General features: G+C 43.0%; 1 protein-coding gene across 3 annotated transcripts in view; it reads right to left on the reverse strand.

Annotated features, from left to right (window-relative positions):
* Positions 1 to 14,017: 14,017 nt before the first annotated feature.
* The window catches only part of LOC147123636 (transforming acidic coiled-coil-containing protein 3-like), a 42,865-nt gene continuing 33,017 nt past the window's right edge, over positions 14,018 to 23,865 (reverse strand). For all 3 annotated transcript variants that reach the window (XM_085975429.1, XM_085975431.1, XM_085975430.1), the window contains exons 12-17: positions 23,431 to 23,507; positions 23,285 to 23,328; positions 22,884 to 23,044; positions 19,926 to 20,032; positions 18,510 to 18,630; positions 14,018 to 14,228 (exon numbers count right to left, since the gene is read on the reverse strand). In XM_085975429.1, coding sequence (XP_085831555.1) covers positions 14,163 to 14,228; positions 18,510 to 18,630; positions 19,926 to 20,032; positions 22,884 to 23,044; positions 23,285 to 23,328; positions 23,431 to 23,507 — 576 coding nt within the window. In that variant the 3' untranslated portion in view covers positions 14,018 to 14,162. The remainder of the gene's footprint in view (positions 14,229 to 18,509; positions 18,631 to 19,925; positions 20,033 to 22,883; positions 23,045 to 23,284; positions 23,329 to 23,430; positions 23,508 to 23,865) is intronic.

Below are 23,865 nucleotides of genomic sequence, written 5' to 3' on the forward strand. Positions count from 1 at the left end.
GCCGTCATGTCATTGCATTGAGCAGATGATTTCCCCCAGCTCTCCAAAAAAATGTGCCTCTTACCTGGCGAATACATGCCCGGGTTGCAACCTGGGTGATATAACACAGATTGTCCTGTGGTTGTGTGAAATGAGCCTCTGGCATTAAAAATTCAGTGCAGCCGTCTCTTCCAAAGTAACAGGCAGAGCCATCCAGGCAGATGATTTTGGCTGCAGTTCTTCAGGGAGTAGCTGGCACAACCACCCGCCCCACCCACCCCCCCCCACCCCACCACCTCCCTTGTGAAACGCACTCTTCGCATGCAAGAGTTCCTCACTGAGATCTTCATAAGTTCTGCGTGGACTAAATTTTGGAGGGGAGGATACTATCTTGAAGGGCACATCCTCGTTAAGTGCTCTCCTTTCCTCCATCCTATGCTGAACCTTCTCCTCCTACTTTAAAATTGCCAACAAGGGAATGCTGATTGGAAATCTTAGACCTGTGCGGATGCGGGTGCGGAGGGGTGGTTGCGGGGGGGGGCGGGGGGGGGCTGGGGGGTGGATTTACCAGTGGTCTCACGGGCACTGAGCGTGTTAGTGGCAAGACCAACTTTATCCAAAGCAAAAACAAATCGCTTTTAAAGCCCTTCTAGAACTCCAGCAATCATCCTCAGTTTCTTCAGGCTACAGTCTCCAAATCTCATTCAAATTCACTTCCACCAGCCTCAGCTAATGCTGCCAGCAGGCACGCCTCTTTTAACTCATTGTTAATTAGCCTTGGTGCAGTGAAAAAGAGAGGATACAGAATGGGCAATCCAGTTAATACAATGTACTCTTGCCTTTTCTGAGCCATCGCTGCAACACTTTAATCCCCCTCACATTGTGGAGCAGGAACACTTTCTTTTTGGAAATCCACCCGTTTTAATTATTTATGAGGAGGGAATACATTTTAGGGAGAAAAAAATGATACAGTATAAACATTTCAAGCTTTTGTTTTGCTGATTTGGGCCCATGTCACAAGGTGTCACCTGTAACCTCTCACTAAATCCAAGTCTAACTGAAGCTGTTGGGTTAAAAGAAAAGAATTTAATCTCCAGATTTTTACAAACCAAATGATGTACAAATGGTATCCATGTTGGGAACTATGGCTTACCTGAAATAAACTATTTGTATCATGGCTGGCATGAATCAATTATACCTGTCAAGCAAGGATTACACCAAAAATAAAAGTAAAACATACCAACAATACAGTGCGCAAAGAGAGACGATAATCACACATCACAACTCAGCATTGTGCAGCATGAAGACAGAATGCCAGAAAACACAAACCACAATCCTCAAACACCAACTAATAAAACTTCAAACAATGAGAGAACCACAACTGGAGTCAGTTGACAGGAAAAGTTACACCAAGCTCTTGAATTCAGTATTTTGTGGTTTTGTTATCTAATTCTGTCATTTAGCTCTGTATCAAAGATGTTTCAATACTTTTCTTTGGGCACCAGCTCCCATAGCTTGATCTGCCGCATCCAGTAATCATATTAACTTCAACCTGATGGTAAAGAAGTCCTGTTGTCCACTTGGTCTTCTGGCCCCAAATTGTACTGGGGCTGGCACCCAGTTTCAATAGTGCATCGTGACATCATCACACACACAAACACGAAAAAGCATCATAACATAATGTTCTGAGCTTACTAGTCCACGTGGCTGATCTGTATGTCAGCTCCACTTACCCACCTTTGATTCATATCCCTTGATACCCTTACCTAACAAAAATTTATTGATCTCAGTCTTGAAAATTTCAAGTGATCCAGCATCCACAATCTTTGGAGGAGAAATATGGTTAAAAAAAATTTAGGCCCTAGAACAGATCCCTGGGGAATACCACTTCCTACATCCTGCCAATCAGAGTACATACCCATTACCCCCACTCTCTCCCCACTCGTACCTCTCAACCAATTTCCAACCCAAGTCAAGAAAGTTACTAATAATACCTTGTGTGGAACCTTCTGGAAGTCCATAGAGATAACATCCATAGGCACTCCCTTATTAGTTACCTCCTCAAAAAATTCAGTTAGATTAGTCAGACATGACTTACCCTTAACAAAGCTATGCTGGCTCTCCCTGATCAACTCATATTTGTTCAAGTGCTCAGTCACTTTATCCCTAATGATAGATTCGAGTAGCTGCCCCACAACTGTTATTAAACTGACAGATCTGTAGTTACCTGGTTTCTCTCTCCCACCCTTCTAAAATAATGGAGTGATTTTAGCAAATTTCCAATCTAACAGCACAATTCCCGAATCAAGAGAGCTTTGAAAGATTATGACTAATGCTTCTGTAATTTCCTCACCTACTTATTTTAATATCCTGGGGTGGAAACCATTAGGTCCTGGAGCTTTTTCTATCCTAAAGTCCCATTATTTTCTCCATTACCCTTTTTTTTACTTATATTGAATCCAATAAGTTCCTCCCCTTGATTTATTTTTTAGTTTCTCTTCTATCACTGGTATTTTATCCTCCTCCTCTACCATGAAAACAGATACAAAGTACTCATTTAATAGATCTGCCATTACCTTATTGTCTGGAAATACACACCAGGTTAGGGTTGTCAACTGTGGTTGGATGTATTCCTGAAGGTTTCATCACGGTGGCATAGTGGTTAGCACTGTTGCCTCACAGCTCCAGGGACCCGGGTTCGAATCTGGCATCGGGTGACTGTCTGTGTGGAGTTTGCACATTCTCCCCGTGTTTGCGTGGGTTTTCTCCGGGTGCTCCGGTTTCCTCCCACAGTCCAAAGATGTGCGGGTTAGGTGGATTGGCTATGATAAATTGACCCTTAGTGTTAGGGGGATTAAATACGTGGGGTTACGGGGATAGGGTGGGATATGTGTTGGTGTTGGGGTTACGGGGATCGGGTGGGATATGTGTCGGTGCAGGCTCGATGGGCCGAAATGGCCTCTATCTGCACTGTGGGGTTTCTGTGATTTCTGTGATATGACCACTCACCTCCAACCACACCACTCGGTCAAACAGCCTCTCCCCGCCACCATCCCCCCCCCACCCACCACCATCTCCTATACTTTTATAACTAATAACCAAAAGTGTTCAAATAAAATAAGAAAAATGCACTACGGTGGCATAGTGGTTAGCACTGTTGCCTCACAAGCGCCAGGGACCCGGGTTCGAATCCGGCCTCGGGTGACTGTCTGTGTGGAGTTTGCACATTCTCCCCGTGTTTGCGTGGGTTTCCTCCGGGTGCTCCGGTTTCCTCCCACAGTCCAAAGATGTGTGGGTTAGGTGGATTGGCTATGATAAATTGGCCCTTAGTGTTAGGGGGATTAAATACGTGGGGTTACGGGGATAGGGTGGGATATGTGTTGGTGTAGGGGTTACGGGGATCGGGTGGGATATGTGTCGGTGCAGGCTCGATGGGCCGAAATGGCCCCTATCTGCACTGTGGGGTTTCTGTGATTCTGTGATACGCCCCTATTTTTTTCTCCAAGGTTACTTGTAGCCAGGGCCGGCCTTACAGGTGGGTGACGTGGATGACTGCCCTGGATGCCGTGGTCAGGGGGACGTCGTGGTCAAGAGGGTCTGACATTAACAGCATCGACCTCTGCAAAGAACTTGGCAATCTCCAAATCTGCTCCCAATGGACTGCAGCGCTCCTCGAGAAGAGCAAACTTCAAGTTTCAAGAGCAAGTTCTCAAACACATGGATAGCACTCAGGATCCTGTTAACCAGGCCTGTATCGGTGGCGAGCAATGAACAGAGCTTCCCAAAGTTGAAGCTCATAAAAACATATTTGCGATCGACCACGGCAGACGACAGGCTATATTCACTGGGCATCCTGCCTATCAAGAATGATGTGGCTCAAAATATCTTGGTGAACAAAGTTTTTTATTTGTTAGTGTTATGTTAGTTTAGTGTTTAATTTCATGTTTAGTTTATTGTCACTTAGTTATAATGTTATTTTTTAGGATATATCGTTTATTATTTAAATTATAAAAGACTTTTGAGATTACAGCTTTATTTTGGATACTTTCGCTAATACTACTACATGCTTGAACTCAAAGAAAGGGTGCCAAAATACAAGTTCGCCCAGGGCACCATTTTCCCAAAGACCCACCTGCTCACAGCAGTGTCCAGGAGGTTAATCATTTAATTTCTGGAGACTCCAGGGCAGTCCTGGAAGTTTGGGAACCCTAACACCAGGTCCGTTAGCATCGGAAAAAAGGAAGTATTGACTAATAGTTCAGATGTGACTGTCTTCCCGTTTTTAGTTCTGATGAAGGATATACACTCAAAATGTTAAGCTGTATTTTCTCTTAGCAGATGTTGACCACCCTTCTGTATATTTCCAGCACTTTCTTTTTTTTACTTCAGAATTTGAATATTTGCAATTGTTTTTCTTTTTATCTCTTAATAAGCACCCACTTTTAAAAAAACAAATTCTGAATCACTGCTTAGGAATTTTAAAAGGTTGGTTGAAAGAGAGCCTTACTTCAGGAAAAAATACATTTCAGACCGCTGTGTAAAAGGATTTTATTTTGTCGCAGAAATTTAATTTGAAAACAGACTTTTACTGGGTTAAAATTGGACTGTAGGTTTCAAGTGAAGAGGACACCTTTGCTGTGGGTTTTACTACATTCTGCCACATTGAGTACAAAATATTGAAACCTTATTAAGTTTTATTCTACTAAAAGAAATTAGACCCTGCAGTTTTATAGACACAGGAAATATGTACAGACAGAAATCCAGGTCAAAACCTTAATTAAGTCTCATTATTCCAAGGTAGTTGGGGTAATTTCCAATACCCAGGTGACAACAACTTTTTATGATGTTCCTCCCAACTGTACACATTATATTCCAAAACACCAGTGCAAATCTTATTAACTCTTGAAAATAAAACTGTCCTACAGTGCCATCTAGTGAGTAATAGACAACTTCTGCTTTCCCAAGAATTATTATAATTAGTGACATGTACTTCATAGAATTATACAGCACAGGAGGTAATTCGGTGCATTGTGTCTGTGTCGGCTCTTTGAAAGAGCTATCCAATTAGTTCCCACTCCCCTACTCTTTCCCCATAGCCCTGCAAAGTTCTCCTGTTCAAGTATACGTCCAATTCCCTTTTGAAAATTACTATTGAATCTGCTTCCGCCACCCTTTCAGGTACTGCATTCCACATTCACAGAATCACAGAAACCCCACAGTGCAGATAGAGGCCATTTCGGCCCACATTGTAACAACTCACAGCATTAAAAAAAAATCTCATTATCCCCCTGGATTTTTTTGCCAATTATCTTAAATCTGTGTCCTCCGATTACTGACCCTCCTGCCAGTGGAAACAGTTTCTCCCTATCTACTCTATCAAAGCTCCTCATAATTTTGAGCACCTCTGTTAAATCTCCCCTTAACATTCTCTGCTCTAAGAACAATCCCAACTTCTCTAGTCTCTCTATATAACGAAATGTCTTCATCCCTGGTACCATTCTACTAAATCTCCTCTGCACCCTCGGCATCCTTCCTAAAGCATGGTGCCCAGAATTGGGCACAATATTCTAGCTGAGATCTAACCAGTGTTTTATAAAGGTATACCATAACTTCTTTGCTTTTCTGCAGCACGGTGGCATAGTGGTTAGCACTGTTGCCTCACAGCGCCAGGGACCCGGGTTCAAATCCGGCCTCGGGTGACTGCCTGTGTGGAGTTTGCACATTCTCCCCGTGTTTGCGTGGGTTTCCTCCGGGTGCTCCGGTTTCCTCCCACAGTCCAAAGATGTGCGGGTTAGGTTGATTGGCCATGATAAAAATTGACCCTTAGTGTTAGGGGGGATTAAATACGTGGGGTTACGGGGTTACGGGGATAGGGCTTGGGTGGGATGGCTGTCGGTGTAGGGACCAGGTGCTAGGGTTTGGATGATCAGCCATGATCTCGTTGAATGGCGGAGCAGGCTCGAAGGGCCGAATGGCCTACTCCTGCTCCTATCTTCTATGTTTCTATGTTACTCTAACAGGCAGAAATTTGTCTCGGGTGATGGTGCCAAAACAGGCAGTATTGAATTGGCCGCCCTTTCTTCGCAGCGCCTAATATTTAATTCCATTGACTGAATATCAGGCGCTGTGTATAACGGGCAGCCGATCCGATACCACCCATTTTGTGCCACCACCAAAAACAAATTTCTACCCCTGTCTATAAAGCTAAGGATTTGCAACAGCCTTGTCAACTTGTCCTGCCACCTTCAAAGATTTGTGTATGTGAACCCCCAGGACTCTGTTTCTGCACCCCCTTTTAACTTGTTCCATTTAAATGATATTGCCTCTTTTCATTTTTCCTTCCAAAATGTATCAGTTCACACTTCTCATTAAATTTCATCTGCCATGTGTACTTGTTAATTACTTGCAAATTACCCCTCAGCCTTGCTATCTCATCTGCAATGCTACCTCTAATGTTTTTTTCGCGTCCGGTCCCTTTAAATTCGCTGCACGGCCGGAGCTGGTGAATGGCCTGCGTGGTACCTCGCGATTGGTGCGCGACCGCACACCTTAGGGGAAACATTGCTCACGTAGCCTCTACTCAATCACAGACAAGGCCATCTGCTTGTTTCCCTCACCACACACATCGCCCTACTCCCCCTCCCCGCACCAATCCCACTTCCTTCTGCGTCCACCTCTGGAAAAAACTTTACCCTCCCAAAAGTCACTTATAATCACACTTTCACACTTCCAGCTGTCAAGGCTTTGGCCCTCCTTTTCCCACAAAACTTCTGCAGCTGTTGATCTGATCAACCACTCTCTCTTTTCCAATTTCAATGCCTTTGTTCCCAGTAAAATCCTTTGTATCTCCCACCCTTGTTATGGTCCCCATTTTCTCAAGTCCAAGACACAAACTTGAACGTGTCTGGTGCACAATTGGTTTAGCAGTCCACCACCAGATCTGGCTGGACCACATCAAGCACTATTGAGCCTCGCTCTATTCTTCCAAAACCATTCACTACTCCTGGATCATCCTGGATAGCATAGATAACCCTCAGATTCTTTACTCCACTACCAGCCATCTCCTAAAACCGCTCTCCACCTCCAACAAGTGCGAAGCACTCATGGACTTGTCACTATAAATTAGATCATCCATTCAGCTGTCTGCTTTGTAGGTGGTTTGCTTTGGTGGTTCGAATCACCCCTCCTACTTAGTTCTATACGACAGGCATTACGGTGAACAGGATTGGAACACAGACAAGCTTTTCAGACTCAACCGTACGGTGTTTAATAAGGTTAACACACACACCCGCCTCCAGTACGTAAAATGCCTGGTGGCGTAAAACAGTACAACAATACAACTTGGCCCGTCGAACAGGCCACTGTCTCGCATTAAGATGCCTAAAATCACATTGTGTTACAATAGAGTATAACTTGGACTTGTCTCACAAACCCCGGAACATACACTATATAATACACACAGAACTTCCCCACTAAACCCCTCTGGATTAGTTGGGACACACAACACCCCCTCACCCAGTACCGGTGGTCTTAAGGATGCGTGGGCTTGGACAATGCTCACCCGATTGTCCATTTTTTTGCTCGCTGCTTCCCTGTGTAGAACGTATCACCGATGCAGTATCCAAGCCCCAGTTTTGAGGTTCGTTCCTACAGTCGAAGAGCAAGGCGAGGCTCTTGTCGCTCGTGGTTTCTTCTCTCCGTCCCGGACGGAGTGCTCAGTTCTTGGTTCAGAGAATGAGGGCACGCAAGGGAGAGAGAACGTGAGAATGATCAAAGCTGCCTTTTCAGTATACCCTAAAAGTTCATTCAGGTCTGTGTATTGCAGTGACGTCTTTTAAATCACCCTTCTTTGTCTGGTTCCCACCTTTGAGTCTGGGCCTTCCCCCAACTCTTGTATTCCAATACACACCCAGTAATCCAAACCACAGGACATGTACAGGGCTGGGGGATGGAAGACAATTCCTTATCTTGTCTCCCCCTCCCTGTGGTACATATTTGATGTGATTTAGTCTTACTGCTGATGTGTTTTGCCCAAGGTTAAAGTGTTTTTCACTGAGGCCAGGAAGTCCATTGTTCCAGCGAAACTGGCATCATTGTCTTATCCAATTGAAGATCCATCGAAACCCATTAAAAAACAGTCTCATTGTCCAAAGTTAAATCTATTCACTGTTAAATCACCAACCGAGACACTCATTGTCCAAAGTAAAGGTCTTTTCCATAGTTAAATTGAAACTCACAGGTGTGTCTGTGCTGCTAGGTCCAACTGCACCACGCTCCTACCACTGGGCCAAACAGGCTGCTGGTCAATCAGCAGTAACAATCATACAAATCCTTGGGGGCCTGTGCCGATGCTTACAGTGCTGCTTCACCACCACCCCCCCCCCCCCCACATTCCCCTGCCACCAAGTCAAACCTCCCCCAAGGTGGAAGTCACACCCCCATCCACATCAATGGGGCTGTGGTGGAAAGGGTGGACAGCTTTACGTTCCTCGGAGTCCACATCACGGAAGACCTCTCCTGGTCCCTCAATACCTCCTCTCTGGTGAAGAAGGCCCAGCAGCGCCTATATTTCCTAAGGAGGCTGAAAGGATGTAACCTGTCACCCCTGATCCTCTCTAACTTTTACCGCTGCACAATAGAGAGCATCCTGACAAACTGTATCACAGTATGGTATGGCAGCTGTAGCTACTATGACCGGAAAGCCCTGCAGCAGGTAGTCAAAACTGCCCAACACATTACCGGCACCCGGCTACCGACCATAGAGCACATATACCAGAAACGCTGTTTACGGAGGTCACGGTCCATCATCAAAGACCTTACCCACCCCAGCCACAGTCTGTTCGCCCTCCTGCCATCTGGGAGATGCTACAGATGCATTCGCACCCATACGACCAGATTTAGGAACAGCTTCTTTCCCAGGGCTGTCATCCTACTGAACTCCACAAATAAACTCTAAAGCCTGCACATCTGCCAATGCACTTTATTATGGTGATGCTTATGTTAATGTATTACAAGCCAAATGTATGTTGAATGTTTAAACGTCTTAATCTAAATGTACTCTCGGGAGCCGCAAGCCTACATTTCGTTGTACTGCACTTGTGCACTAACAATGACAATAAAAGTTGATTTGATTTGAAGAACAGAAGAAATACAAGCAAGAGTAGGCCATTTGGCCCTTCAAGCCATTCAATAAGATCATGGTATAAGATTCGAAATTTTCCGCAAAAATCACGCAAGAAAACTGGATGAAATAAGACTGTTTATTGACCAAAGTAAGCTTGCACAGAAAAACCTTTGATAAAAGGGCATACAAAATGGCCACCAGGCCCCGTGATCAGTTTCTGAACCATTTTGTTTCTGTTACTGCAAGCCAGACAGGCTTGTGGATTGAAGACAGTAAGCCCGCGAAAGCCAGTATCTGGGAACTGAAACTCAGAGAAACAGCATACATATTCAATGGATTCTAAGTACAGGATGGGGCCCATCAAGATATGGGCAGACAATGCAAAAACACTTATACCCATTTATTGTACAAAGGAAAAACCGTTTAGCAGCCATCAAGGAAAATCTCCGGACCGATCAATATGCGAACCGAGCCGCGGTGACAATGAAAAAGACATTAAAAGACATTATCGGCCAGGAAGGCCAGTTTAAGTTATCACCGGCTCCGTTACAAGACAAAGCGCCCCTGCAGAGATTTCTGCCCGCCAAAATTAATACAAAGACAGGACTATGATTTGGCAGGAGATAAGACTGTCCCAAAAGAGTATAACTATGGATTGAAAGTCCATCAAAAACTTCACTTGACTGGACGGCGGCTGCTTCTTCTTCGACGACTTCAGACTTGCATTTTCTTCAAGAACTTCTACAAGGAACGAACGAAGGACGGACGGTGCCAGGATCGGCGCCTCTTCCACTTCGGCAGATGCAGAATCGATGAAAACGTTTTCGTCTTTTTAAAGACGGATGGTTTCGGTGAAAAGACAACATGGTCGGTGTTCAGCCAAACAAGGCTCGGCCACGACGAGAAGGGCCCGGGTACTGAGGTCGGGAGATCATCAACGACCCAGGCCGACGGAGAAGAAACCCTCTGGAGGACCGGCGATCCAGGCCAAAAGATTCTCCCATGCACATGCACTTCTTCAGCAGCCTGCATCTAAGTCTGCTCCATGAACCCAAATAGTGGATCTCAACCTTGACGAGCGCTCATCGAGGCTGTGTCTACCCCACCGCCTCGAGGGAGAGAAAATATCGATTGCGCCAGAAGCTTCCAAATCCACGTGACGACGGAAAGCGGTGCCAAAAGGCTGCGAACCCCCTTTTTCGCGATTTCGAGTGGTGAGCATGATCCCAAGTTCCCCAGGTTGAAACTTAGTTTAGGTATAGGGGAGGGAGTTAAGGGTATTCGTAATGTGTTTCCCCTTTTACGATGTGCTGTGTGTTCCCCATTTCCATAGAGTCAAGTTCATAAATTTGTGTATGATTGTAGTAACTTTAATCTGTGCCTATGACATGTATTTTGTAATGCTTCAAACTGTTTAAAAATAAAAGCATCCATTTCGTGCTATTCAACCTAGTCTATTGAGTTCTTTCTCTGCACTACTGTTCTCTGCATCTAAGTCCAAGGTCTAGAACCGTTGGGGGGAGTGGGTCGAACCACTCAAGGGTAATTATTGCACGAAACCTGGCAGGAGACCAGAACGAGCAAGAGAAACCCCCTACAATGGCTGATCTACCTCATCTCCACTTTCCTCATATCCCTGGTTTCCCTTAATATTCAAAAATCTATCGATCTCTGTCTTGAATATACTCAACTGAGCCGCCACAGCCTTCTGGGGTAGAGAATTCCAAAGATTCACCACCCTCTGAAGAAATTTCACATCTCAGTGCCTTTCTCTATTGAACTGACTGCCATATATTTGCCCACTCCCGTCCTCTATAGGGACAAAATGCCCAATCTGGGGAAAAATGGCCAAGTTTTCTTTGCTGTGTGCACCTAGGCTGGAGTGACCTGCTAACCTCACCTGGTCTGGTCTGGTCTGGTCTGGAGTCAACTTGTTTATGAGCCTTGGAATAGGTGTGGTTTGGGAGCACGCATAACTTAGCCAACACACCCCTCATACCTACATAGTTTGCTTGGTTTAGATTTAAGACCCTAGTTTGAGTTAACAATCACTTTCAAACTCAACATAAAATTCCAGCATATTATGGTCACTCTTCCCTAAAGGCTCCTTTACTACAAGATTTATGAAAGGGAAATAGTTTGATGAATCAGGTTGTAACTAGCAGAATAGTTCAGGTGGAAACCAGTGGATGTGGTGTATTTGGATTTTCAGAAGGCATTCGATAAAGGTGCCACACAAAGTTATTAAACAAAATTAGGGCTCACGGGATTGAGGATTGGTTAACAGACAGAAAACAGTAGGGAGAAACGGGTCATTTTCGGGATGGCAAACTGTAACTTTGGGGGTACTGCAAGGATCAGTGCTGGGGCCTCAGCTATTCAATCATATCAATGATTTAGATGGTGTCCAAATGTAATATATCCAAGTTTGCTGATGATACAAAGCTGGGTGGGAATGTACATTGTGAGGAAGGATGCAAAGAGGCTTCAAGGGGAGAGAAGCTAAGTGAGTGGCCAAGAACATGGCAAATGGAATATTGGAGAAATGAGAAGTTATCCACTTTGCTTTTCTATTTTTCCAACCAGAGTATATTTTTTAATATAGAGATTGGGAAATGCTGGTGTTGAGGGACCTGGGTGTCCTTGTACATAAATCACTGGAAGTTAACATGCCGGTACAGCAAGCAAATGGTATGTTGGCCTTTATTATAACAGGATGAGTGTATAAGAGTAAAGACATCTTACTGCAATTATATTAGGGCCCTGCTAAGACGACACCTGGAGTATTGCATAGAGTTTTGATCTCCTTTCCCAAGGAAGGATATACTTGCCTTCAAGGGAGTGCAATGAAGGTTCACCAGACTAATTCCTGGGATGGGAGGATTGTCCTATGAGGAGAGATCGAGTAGACTTGGCCTATATTCTCTAGAGTTTAGATGAATGAGAGGTGATCTGATTGAAACAATTCTTACAGGGCTTGACAGGGTAGATGCAGGGAGGAAATTTCCCTTGGCTGGGGAGTCAAGAACTAGGGGGTCAGCTTCAGAATAAGGGGTCGGCCATTTAGGACTGAGATGGAGAAAGGTCTTCACTCAGTGTGCAAACCTTTGGAATTCTCTACATCAGAGGGCTGTGGAGGCTCAGTTGTGAATATATTCAAAACAGAGATTGATAAATTTTTGGCTATTAAGGGAAATCAAGGGATATGAGGATAGTGCAGGAAAGTGGAGTTGATCTGTATATGGAATTTCAAAAGCCATACAAAGTACCACATAATAGACTTTAGTAAAATTGAAGCCCATGGAATTAAAGGGGCAGCATCTGAGTGGATCCACAATTGGCTGAGAGAAAGCAGAAAGTGGTGTATACTTGTTTTTCCAGACTGGAGGGAAGTGTGCAGTGGTGTCCCCCAGGGGTCAGTGTTCAGGCCACTGCTCTTTGATGTATATTAATGCCCTGGACTTGGGTATACAGGGCATCATTTCAAAGTTTGCAGATGACACAAAATTCAGAATTGTAGTCAACAGTAAAGAAGATAGTAAGAGACTTCAGGAGGGCATACACCTGTAAAATGGGCAGACATGGCAGATGAAATTTAAAGCAGAGAAGTGTAAAGTGATACATTGTGGTAAGAAGAATGAGGGGCAATATGAACTAAATGGTACAATTTTAGAGGGTGCAGGAACAGAGACAGCTAGGGGTGTACATACAAGTCTTTGAAGGTGGCAGAACAAGTTGAGATTGGTGTTAAAAAGGCATATGGGATCCTTGGCATTATACAGAGGTAGAGTACAAAAGCAAGGAGGCTATGCTAAACATTTATAAAACACTTTAGGCCACAGCTAGAGTATTGTGTCCAATTCAGGGCACCACAGGAATGATGTCAAGGCTTTTAGATAGTGCAGAGGAGATATACTAGAATGGCACAAGGGATGAATGACTTCAGTTATAGAGGCAAGAGAAACTTGGGTTTTCTCCTTAGAGCAAAGGAGATGAGAGGTGGTAAAAATCTTGGAAGGGTTTTGATAAGAGTAAGAGAGAAACGATTTCCAGTGGCAGAAGGGTCGAGAACCAGAGGACGCAAATTTAAGCTAACTGGCAAAAGAACCAGAGGTGCACGAGGAAAAATGATGATCTGGAATGCACTGCCTGAAGGGTGGTCGAAACAGATTCAATAACCATATTCAAAGGTAATTGGATAAATACTGGAGGGAAAATTTGCATGCTATGGGAAAAAGGGGCGTGGGACTAATTGGATAGCTCTTTCAAAGAGCCAACACAGGCATGATGGGCTGAACGCTGCTGTATTATTGTATGATTGCAAGTGCTTGGATATCTCAAGGATGTGAACGGCACTATAAAATGGAAGTTCTCACTCCATTAAAGATATTGCCAATATGGATTGGAGAGGATGCAGAAAATAGCATGTACTGGGGAATGAACACTGAGGAAAGATTTCTAGTCACAAGGTCTGTAAAGCATTAAATGATGAACTCAAAAAAGGTATGGGGTGAGAGGACAGATTTAAAATACACAAGAATGTCTTTACTCAATGCAATATACATTTGGAAAAATCCATTAGGAAAGCAGTGGAAAAGATTGATGTTAAGGAAGTTTTAGTACTAGTGAAAGTATGGCCTTCCCATTCTTGGCCTTATTGCAAGTGGCATTCGAACAAGCATTTAATCTCCTAGTTACAATGATTTAGTCACATGCTGGATGTTCTCTACTTCTAATGACCAACATGCAGCTCATCACTTAGCAGCCCAGGTATTCTCCAACTGGTCATTGAAAATGGACACCAATTTAAATTCTTAGAAAGCCAATTAAATTTCTAACATTTACTGAGGATGTTTGCCACACGATACTACAAAAGGTTACCAGAAAAATCTTGTACACAACCACTTAAAAAGGCAGACTTCTAATATTGAACTTTATTTTTCTCTAGCAACAAAATGTATTCAGATGGTCATACATACAAAAAAAAACAAAAACAAAAGTCGAGAGTTTGAAGAAGCAGGACAGGATACATTCGTTTTTACAAGTCAGATGAGGGAAATCAGATCTTCTCCATCTTGGAAATTAGTTCATCACAGATTTTTGACAGTTCCACATTTTCTTTAGTCTGTAGAAGATATTAAAAGTCAGGCTCATTACATATTGTAAAATGCCAGATATCACTCACTTAGTACTTGTACAGCCTAGTTTAAATCTATACATTGATTATGGATTTGAGATGTGGGCATCATTGGTAAGGCTGGCATTTATTCTGGTTGCACCCAAGAAGATAGTGGGCCATCTTACATAAGAACATAAATAGGAGTAGGCCATTTGGCCCCTCTAGCCTGCTCCACCATTCAATAAGATCATGGTTGGTTGATCTAACTCAACTCCACTTGCCTGCACTGTCCCCATATCACTTAAAATCCAAAAATGTATCACAGTCTTGAATATACAACGACTGAGCCTCCACAGCCCTCTGGGGTAGAGAATTCCAAAGATTCACCCCCCTCTGGAGTGAAGACATTTCTCCTAATCAGTCCTAAATGGCCAACCCCTGGTTCTAAACTCCCCAGCCAGGGGAAACATCCTCCCTGCATCTACCCTGTCAAGCCCCATAAGAAGTGTATGTTTCAATGAGATCACCTCATTCTGCTAAACTCAAGAATATAGAGAACATAAATAGGAGCAGGCCATACGGCCCCTCGGGCCTGCTCTGCCATTCAATCGGATCATGGCTAATCCAAACCTAGACTCATGTCCACTTCCCTGCCCTCTCCCCGTAACCCCTTATTCGCTAGGAAACTGTGTCTCGCTTTTAAATTTATTTAATGTTGCAGCTTCCACAGCTCGGAGGTAGCAAATTCCATAGATTTACTACCCTGAGTGAAGAAGTTTCTCCTCATCTCAGTTTTGAAACAGCAGCCCCTTATTCCAAGATTATGCCCCCTAGTTCTAGTCTCACCCATCAGTGGAAACATCCTCACTGCATCCACCCGATCAAGCCCCCTCACAATCTTATGTTTCGATAATCTTGAACTGAGCAGCTTGCTAGGCCACTTCAACCGGCAGTTAAGACCACATTGGTCTGAGATTGGAGTCACATAGGCCAGACTGGGTAAGGACATCAAGTTTCCTTCCCTAAAAAAGGTGAAATGAACAAACTGTGCTTTTACAACAATCCTAGATACCAGGTTTCTTTTTTATAATAAACAGAATTCAAGTTCTCAAACTGCCATGGTGGAATTTGAACTTGTACTCTCTGGATTATCAGTCCAGACTTCTGGATTACTAGTTCAGTAACTTTACCACAAGACTATAGTAACCCCCATCGATGAACTAGCTACATTGCTTGCGCCCTTTCCAAATGGCACAGTTTTAAAGAGTGTGCAGGGACAGAGGGACCTGGGAGTTAATGTGCATAGGTCCCTGAAGGTGGCAGGACATATTGAGAGTGGTTAACAAAACATGGGCTCTTGGGTTTCATAAATAGAAGTATTGAGTACAAAAGTAGAGAAGTTATGCTGGATCTTTATAAAGCACTGGTTAGGCCACAACTGGAGTATTGCATCCAGTTCTGGTCACCACACTTTAGGAAGGATGTGAAGGGCCTTGAGAGGGTGCAGAGGAGATTTACCAGAATGGCTCCAGGGATGGGGGAATCTTAGCTATAAGGACAGGTTGGAGAAGCTAGATGTGTTTTCATTAAAGCAAAGGCTAGAGGTGTACAAGATTATGAATGGTTTGGATAGACTAGATGGGGAAAGGCTGTTCTCACTAGTTGATGGTACAAGGACTAGGGAACACAGATTTAAAGTTTTGGGCAAGAGATTCGGGGGGGGGGGGGGGGGGATGGGAGGAAAAACTTACGCAGCAAGTGGCAAGGACCTGTAACTTGCTGCCGACGGAAGTGGTGGAAGCAGAGACACTCAAATGATTTTAAAGGAGACTGGATAAGCACTTGAGGGAAATAAACTTGCAGGGCTATGGGAATAGAGGGGGAATGGAAATGACTGGATTGCTCTGAAGAGACTCAATGGGCCGAATGGCCTCCTTCTGTGCTGTTATGACTTCAATCACCAGCAATTAGGGGGAAAAAAAAAAGCTTGTAGCATTTACTGAACTGAGCTTGGAAGTGGTAATTAGTAGCTACTTGAGGGAATCTTAGCACATCAATCCAGTTCCTTTACAAAAACAAAGTTCTAGAATTAGACACTAGTTTACCAATGCAATCAACAGTCACTAGCTTATTACCATTTGTAAACAAAGAAAAAAGTCATATGCTTTAATGGTCTACCAATTTATAATCACCTGAATTTACTCCCATAGAAACATAGAAGATAGGAGTAGGCCATTCAGCCCCTCGAGCCTGTTCTGCCATTTAATGAGATCATGGTTGATCATCCAAATTCAGTACCCTGTCCCTGCTTTCTCCCCATATCCCTTTAGCCTTAAAATATATCTAACACCTTGAATATATTTAATGAATTGGCCTCAACTGCCTTGTGTGGTAGAGAATTCCACAGGTTCACCACTCTGGGTGAAGAAATTCCTCATCAGTCCTAAATGGCTTACCCCTTATCCTTAGACTGTGACCCCCATCACCAGTCAGACATAATTATCAGCATTTTGCCCCATCAAAGGCCTATGAGTTCTGTATTTCATCAAGTTACAGACAGCTGGATTTCCCAATGTTTCCCCTACTTTTAATTTTTTATAGATTAAACAAAATGGCAGCTGCAGCACCAGCCATCACCTGGTTGGGAATGTTGCACAACATCCAACTGGTGCAAATTTGGGAGCCCTTGAAAACGTACACTGTCCACCCCTGGACACAGTCCTCCTCCAAACAGCTCCACGGTTTGAAGTTTTCACAATGAGCTGTGGATAACTTGTGACCGCTTCACTGCCATTTGTTTTTGCTCTGTTAAAGGTTGCTAAGTGGTGAAAATGATTTTTAATTGATATTATGGGGCTAAAGACCAATGATCCCCTTACAAGTTACATTGCAGCAAAATAATTTGCCAATTTAATCCATCTCATCTTAAACTTCCTTAACAGATTTAAAAGTTTAAAATTACTGCCTTTTTTTAGTCCAGTGAATAGTTAATATGTGCCACACTTTTAAAAACATTGTAAAGATGTAAAATTAAAAACACTTGCACAGAAACTGGTTTGACCTGCTAGATACTAAATTTTCTTGCCAGAGTTCAGGTGGGATCATGGTAGAAAATGGCCTTAAGGCACAGTAAAATTCTAGGAATCCCGACATGCTGTGGTTTTTTGTTCTCTCCAGGCACAACTAAGTTTAGACATTGCTTAGTCTCTTGCACCTCCCCCACCCAATTCAAGTGCTCATACGCAAAATTCCAGTGACAGTCAAATGTACAAAGGACGTTCAAAATTATGACTGGCCACAATAACAACCTGGCATACACCTACTTCAAAAACATATGACTTATTTAAGAAGTTGTTTTGTTGCAATGAAATGGTTAGGACTTGGAAGAGGGGTCATGGTCCTGTATTTGAGAGATCTATAGTGTATTTCAATGTTTCTGCAGTAACAGGTTCTTGCACATGGGTGGCAGCATTTATATATCCAAAATTATTGGTAGTGCCCAGCTCTGGATCACACTGCAGAAACTTAGTGGTAGTCATTCCACAACACCACCAGTGTCAGAAGAGGATTTAAAGATAATCTTAAAGTATAATTCAACAAGGAGAAAAATAGAAAATTTAAATTGATTTGGCTTTAAATCTATGTGCAAGTATCCACATTACAGAACCAGGCTTAAACCAAAGTCAGTTATTCATCTTAATAGACCATACTGTAAAAGGCCAGGAGGAATTGTGGCCAATTAAGCAATTATTTAAAGACCTATGGAAGTGTAAGCATGCATTGATAGTTAGGAGGTTGTGATGAAACTAATATTCTAGTCAGATTACATAGTACTGGGCCCAGTTTAGTCAGTTCAAAAAAGTCAAACTCTGGAGGCTATGAGTTAATCTCCAGAGTTACAAGGATAGGTTAGATAAACTAGTATTACTTAGAAAAGCCAAGAAAATAGAACTGGGGATTGGGGGGGGGGGGGGGGGGGGGGGGGGTATAGGCTCAGATTAACAGCATCAAGTCAGATGTCAAGAAAATTCTTGATGATGCCCTTCACGAAGAACAGGAAGGAAAATTCAAATGCCAGTTGAAGGACATGGGGGGGAAAATCAAGAGGGAGCAGCAGAAATTGTGGTTTTCCTTTGAAAATTTTTCACTAAATGGCCTCCTATATTCATCTTGATTTATTGGGAGGGGTTATCAAGGTTATGTGGAAAATAAGTCTTGAATACCTGAAGATATACACAAAGGTTGTACAAGTAAATGGATCTGTAGCAAAATTTATAATAAACTCACCTTCTGTTCCAGACTTCTTTCCATGGAATTGGCTTTCATTTGCTCCTTGCGCAGATGAGCCTGGAGAGCAGCAATTTCTGCATTGTATTTGCTACGTACTTGTGCAATCTCTTCATTTGCTCTTTTCAGGAACAGGGGAAAAAAAAAAAAGAGTAAACAAATGTCACTATTAAACTCCAATTTGTTACATGTCTCAAGCTTTATGCACATTACAGCAGCAAGCATGTTACTAGCAACAGGAGTAGGCCATTCAGCCCCTCAAGCCTGTTCTGCCATTCAATTACGTCAGGGCTGGTCTGCACCTCAACTTCATTGACCCACCTTTGATCTATACCACTGGATACTCCTTACCCAATAAAAATCTGTTACTCTCAAATTTCAATTGACCCAACAGCCACAACCATTGGGGGCTTTGGGGGGGGGGGGGGGGGGGGGGTGGTGGTGAAGAAGTGTTGCAGATTGCCAATACCTTGTGAAAGTTCTTCCTGACCACTGCTAAATGCCCAAGCTCTAATTTTATGCGCTCTTGTCCTTCCCTCAGGGAAAAAAAAAGTGTCTGTATCCAACCCACTGAATCCCTTTACCATTTTAAAGACAATTAGATCACCCCCTCAGCCAAGGGAATAAATACCAAGTACATACAACCAAGAGTTTTACAACCAGCTGATGTGTAGTCAGTCAATTTGCACTGCCAAGTCCTACAAACAGCAAATGAACAAATCGGTTATTGGTGGTGCTGGTTGAGATAATATTGACCAGGAAAACTCCCAATAGTGTCATGGGATCTTGTATACCCACCTGAATGGTGGACAGTTTAACATAGATGGCACCTAAAACAATGCAGCACTCCCTAAGAACTATATTTAAGTCTCAGTCTAGACTATACACGATCGACTATAGTGCAGCTTTACTATTTGAGTTTAATGTACATGTGCTGAGAAACTGAACATTTTCCATTTCAGGCAGAATCATGCACTCAGTTTAAGGTACATTTTGATTTAGGTGCAAAGTAAAGCTTCTCTGCATTTTAGTAGAGAATGTTTTGAAGTTGAGGACAAAGACATTGGAGATTTGCCACAAACCATCCTGTGTCCTTAGATTATTTGTTGCCAAATTTGGGGGGGGGGGGGGGGGGGGGGGAAAAAGGAGTGTCACATTTCTTAAATAATGTCTATTAAGAAAGGATTAAGACTGGCCCTTTACAGCCAATGGACCTGGCCTCAAAACCACAGCAGACCGATAGGATAAAAGTCTCATGAAATGGCAGATCATTTAACCTGCTATGGTGCCCAGTTTCCTCTTGTGCATTTAATGGATTATTTGAAGCTGATCAAGCCAAAGAGTGTTATTTTCAATATGCAGTTAGCAAACTGAAATTTGAATACTGAAACTATAAAACTACTTAAGGATACTCACTGATTTAATTTTTCTTCAGCATGAATTTTCAGAGCCTGGTACCTCTGTTCTTCCTTCTTAATCCTTACAAGATAATCTTGAGCACATGTCTTTAGAGAGTTTTCATTCTAAACCCATTTGGGGGGGGGGGAAAATGGAAATTTACCTTTTTTTTGACAATGATTGCAATTAGTCAATTGACTTGAATATTGCTGATTCCATGTTGTACAGCCTATACATTGGACATGGACACTAAAGGGCCAATATTAAAAAACTGTGATGACTGGAAGCACAAGAACCCAGGAAATCACAGCCCAGTTAGAAGAGTAGGCAGGTATGTGGCAAATGCAGCTAATGGAGAGCACTTTACAGCCTTCTGGACTCAGGCTGTCAACAATTTCAGACTAGAACCCTTGCCCCTATATTTTCACATGGCAGCTGTTGATTCTGCCGTCCCCATTTGCAACATTTAACCACTCCTGCCTTCTACCCTAGCACAGAATTTTTTGTTCTTTCTTCCCTTTCCCTGCCTCTGCACTTGCATAAAAACCTGTTCCATCTCACTTTTTCCAGTTCTGACGAAGGGTCAGACCAGGTATGTTAACGCGGTTTCTCTGCGGATGCTGCCTGGTCTGCTGAGTGTTTCCAGCATTTTCTGTTATTTAAGATTTCCAGCATCCACAGTATTTTGCTATTGTAATATAAAGTGGTAAGTTTTGGGAAATGGGAGTGAAGATCTACAAGTACAGATCTTTAGAAGGCAGGATTGCAGGTGGAAAGACAAAAGAAATCCAAATCATAGAATGGTTACAGCACCAGAGGCCATTCGGCCTGTCAAAGCTCTCTGCAAGAGCACTTCAGCTAGTCCCACTTCCCCACCCTTTCCCTGTAGCCCTGCAAATCCAACCACCCCCCCCCCCCTTCCAGGTACTTATCCAAGTTCCTTTGAAAGCCACGATTGAATCTGCCTCCACCACCCTTTCAGGCAGTGCATTCCAGATCCTAACCACACTATGTGGAAAGGATTTTGTCGCCTTTGTGTCTTTTGCTTTAAAATCGGTGTCCTCTGGTTCTCGACCCTTCCACCAATGGGAACAGTTTCTCTATCTACTCTGTCTAGACCCCTTCACGATTTTGAACACCTTTATCAAATCTCCTCTCAACCTTCCCTGCTCTAAAGGAGAACAACCCAGCTTCTCCAGTCTATCCACTAACTGAAGTCACATCCCTGAAACCACTCAAATCTTTTCTGCACCCTCTCCAAGACCTTCACATCCTTCTTAAGGTGCCGTGCCCAGAATTGGACACAATACTCCAGTTGAGGCCGAACCAGTGTTTTATAAAGGTTCATCATAACTTCCTTGCTTTTGTACTCTGCCTCTATTTATGAAGCCCAGGATCCCGTATGCTTTTTTTTTTTTTTAAACCACTTTCTCAACCTGCCCTGCCACCTTCAACAATTCTTGAACATACAGCCCAAGTATATTCATGCACTCCTTTTAGAATTGTACCTTTAGTTTATATTGCCTCTCCGCATTCTTCCTACCACAATGTATCACTTCGCACTTTTCCGCATTAAATTTCATCTGCCTTGTATCTGCCCATTCAACCAGCCTGTCCATGCCCTCTTGAAGTCCATCACTATCCTACTCACTGTTCACTACACTTCCAAGTTATGTCCTCTGCAAATTTTGAAATTGTGCACTGTACACCCAAGTCATTAATGCAGGGAACTGTGCGCTATCCAGCACTGAGCTGTTGCTGTCCCATCAAAACTGCCGGACAAACCAGCGCTAATGTTGAAACATACGGAGATTTTGAGCTCCGTATCTGGCAACAAACCCTGTTGCTTGCTTCTAAACAGTCGGCCGTACTTTGCAAGCGTCTCTGTAGCTTAGCAACAGCTTCAGCGAGACCTTGCAGAGCCTGACTGGTGAAAAAAAAAAAAACGAAACGGCTCCTGATTTTTGCCGGTGGCTCAAGCATTCCGGACAGTTAACCTCAGGATAAACCAAAGTTTCCTGTATACATCAAGAAAAGCAATGGTTCTAGTACCGACCCCTGGGGAACACCACTGTACCTTCCTCCAGTCCAAAAAACAACCGTTCACTACAGTTTCCTGTCACTTAACCAATTCCGTATCCACGCTGCCACTGACCCTTTTATTCCATGAGCTTCAACTCTGCTGGCAAGCCGATTATGTGGCACTTTATCAAATGCCTTTTGGAAATCTATGTACACTATATCAACCCCACTGCCGTCATCAACCCTCCGACCTCGTCAAAAAAACACGTTTGTTAAATACAATTTGCCTTTGACAAATCAGTGCCGGCTTTCCTTAATTAATCCACACTTGTCCAAGTGACTTAATTTTGTCCCAGATTATCATTTCTAAAAGCTTCCCTACTACAGAAGTTAAACTGACTGGTCTGTACTTGCTGGGTTTTTCCTTGCACCCTTTTTTGAACAAGGGTGTAACATTTACAATTCTCCAGTCCTCTGGCACCACCCCCGTATTCAAGGAGGATTAGAAGATTATGGCCAGTACCTCTGCATTTTCCACCTTACCTCCCTCAGCATCCTAGGATGCATCCCATCTGGTCCTGGTGACTTACTGACTTCAGGTACAGCCAGCCTTTCTAGTACCTCCTCGATCAATTTTTATCCCATCTGGTATCTACCTGCTCTTTCACTATGGCTCCAAATTCCCTCCCTTAGAACTCTGTTTAGAAGCAGTTTAGGATCACTCTGCAGACCACTCAAGGGCAATGGGGTTCTGGGTTTTATATACAAGGCACTAAGACATCTGAGCTCCCACAGCTTATTGTGAGTGATCGGGGAGTAAGCATTCCATTGTACTCGTTACATATGGCAAATAAAATTGAAATTGAATTAAATACAGAAAAAAAGCTGGTTGATTAATGTGCATAGCATTAGTTAGGCCACAGTTGGAGTGGCTTAGAAAATGTATTGAATTACCTTTTTGAAGCCCTCAAGTGCTTCCTTCTGTTTCTCAAATCGCTTGAACAATTCAGAAAATGATTTTTCAACCGAGTTTAGTTCCTTTAAGGCTTGCAGTTTTTCTTCTGTTACTTTCTCCAGCTCTGCCTTGGCCAATTCACTGTTTTTGCCAGCCGCCTCTGAAATATAGTTTCAAAATAAAATTTAAAAATCTACCATTTCCATTTCTAGGCAATTTAGTCCAGCTATTTGATAAGGCAATATGCTAATCACAACTTACAAAAAAGGTTGCAGTACCAGAATTTGCAAGTTTCATAACTTTTGACAATGTTTGTAACTTAGCTTGAGTTTCAAATGCCAAGAGGAATTCAACTATTCCAAGCTACATATTTATTAACTAAAACAGCAATAAAACTCACCCATCATTTGAAAGGTCGTCTCAGAATATTCGTTAACAATTTTTCTACAAAGATATGACAGGACAGTTAGTCTTCAATGTTAAGATTACATTTGTTTTCAATAGCCAAAATTACAAGAAAACCATATACATGAAAGGTATTCTTACCTCATTTCAGCACACTGTGCAAGGCTTTCCTCATGCTTATGTTTCCATTCTAAAGTTATGGTTTCCTGATGAGTAACCTACAAAATAAATTTCAGCAAGTGGCTCTAAGTATCAGAAAACACACGATACAGCACATAAACCCATGCAAAAAAAAGTTTTTATCTGCTGCAGGTAAAACTTGGAAAGCATCCCAAAACATCACACGGTCCAACCATACAGCAATTTAAGAAAAGCAGTAAATGCCGAGATGTCCAATTCTCCAAAGGTTACAGTAAGGCTCAATGCAATCAAACCACATTGAGTACTACATTTAATGCTAGTCACAAAAAAATTACTGGAGAAGGTGCACCACAACTCTGAAGTGTAAAGGGAATGAGCTACATGGCAATGTTCGACAACTTCCAATTCTACAGTCTAGAAAGGAGGAAGAATTAC

This window comes from Somniosus microcephalus, chromosome 2, assembly GCF_052327205.1.
Source record: "Somniosus microcephalus isolate GS21.2 chromosome 2, FLI_Smic_1.0, whole genome shotgun sequence".
Lineage (NCBI taxonomy): Eukaryota > Metazoa > Chordata > Chondrichthyes > Squaliformes > Somniosidae > Somniosus > Somniosus microcephalus.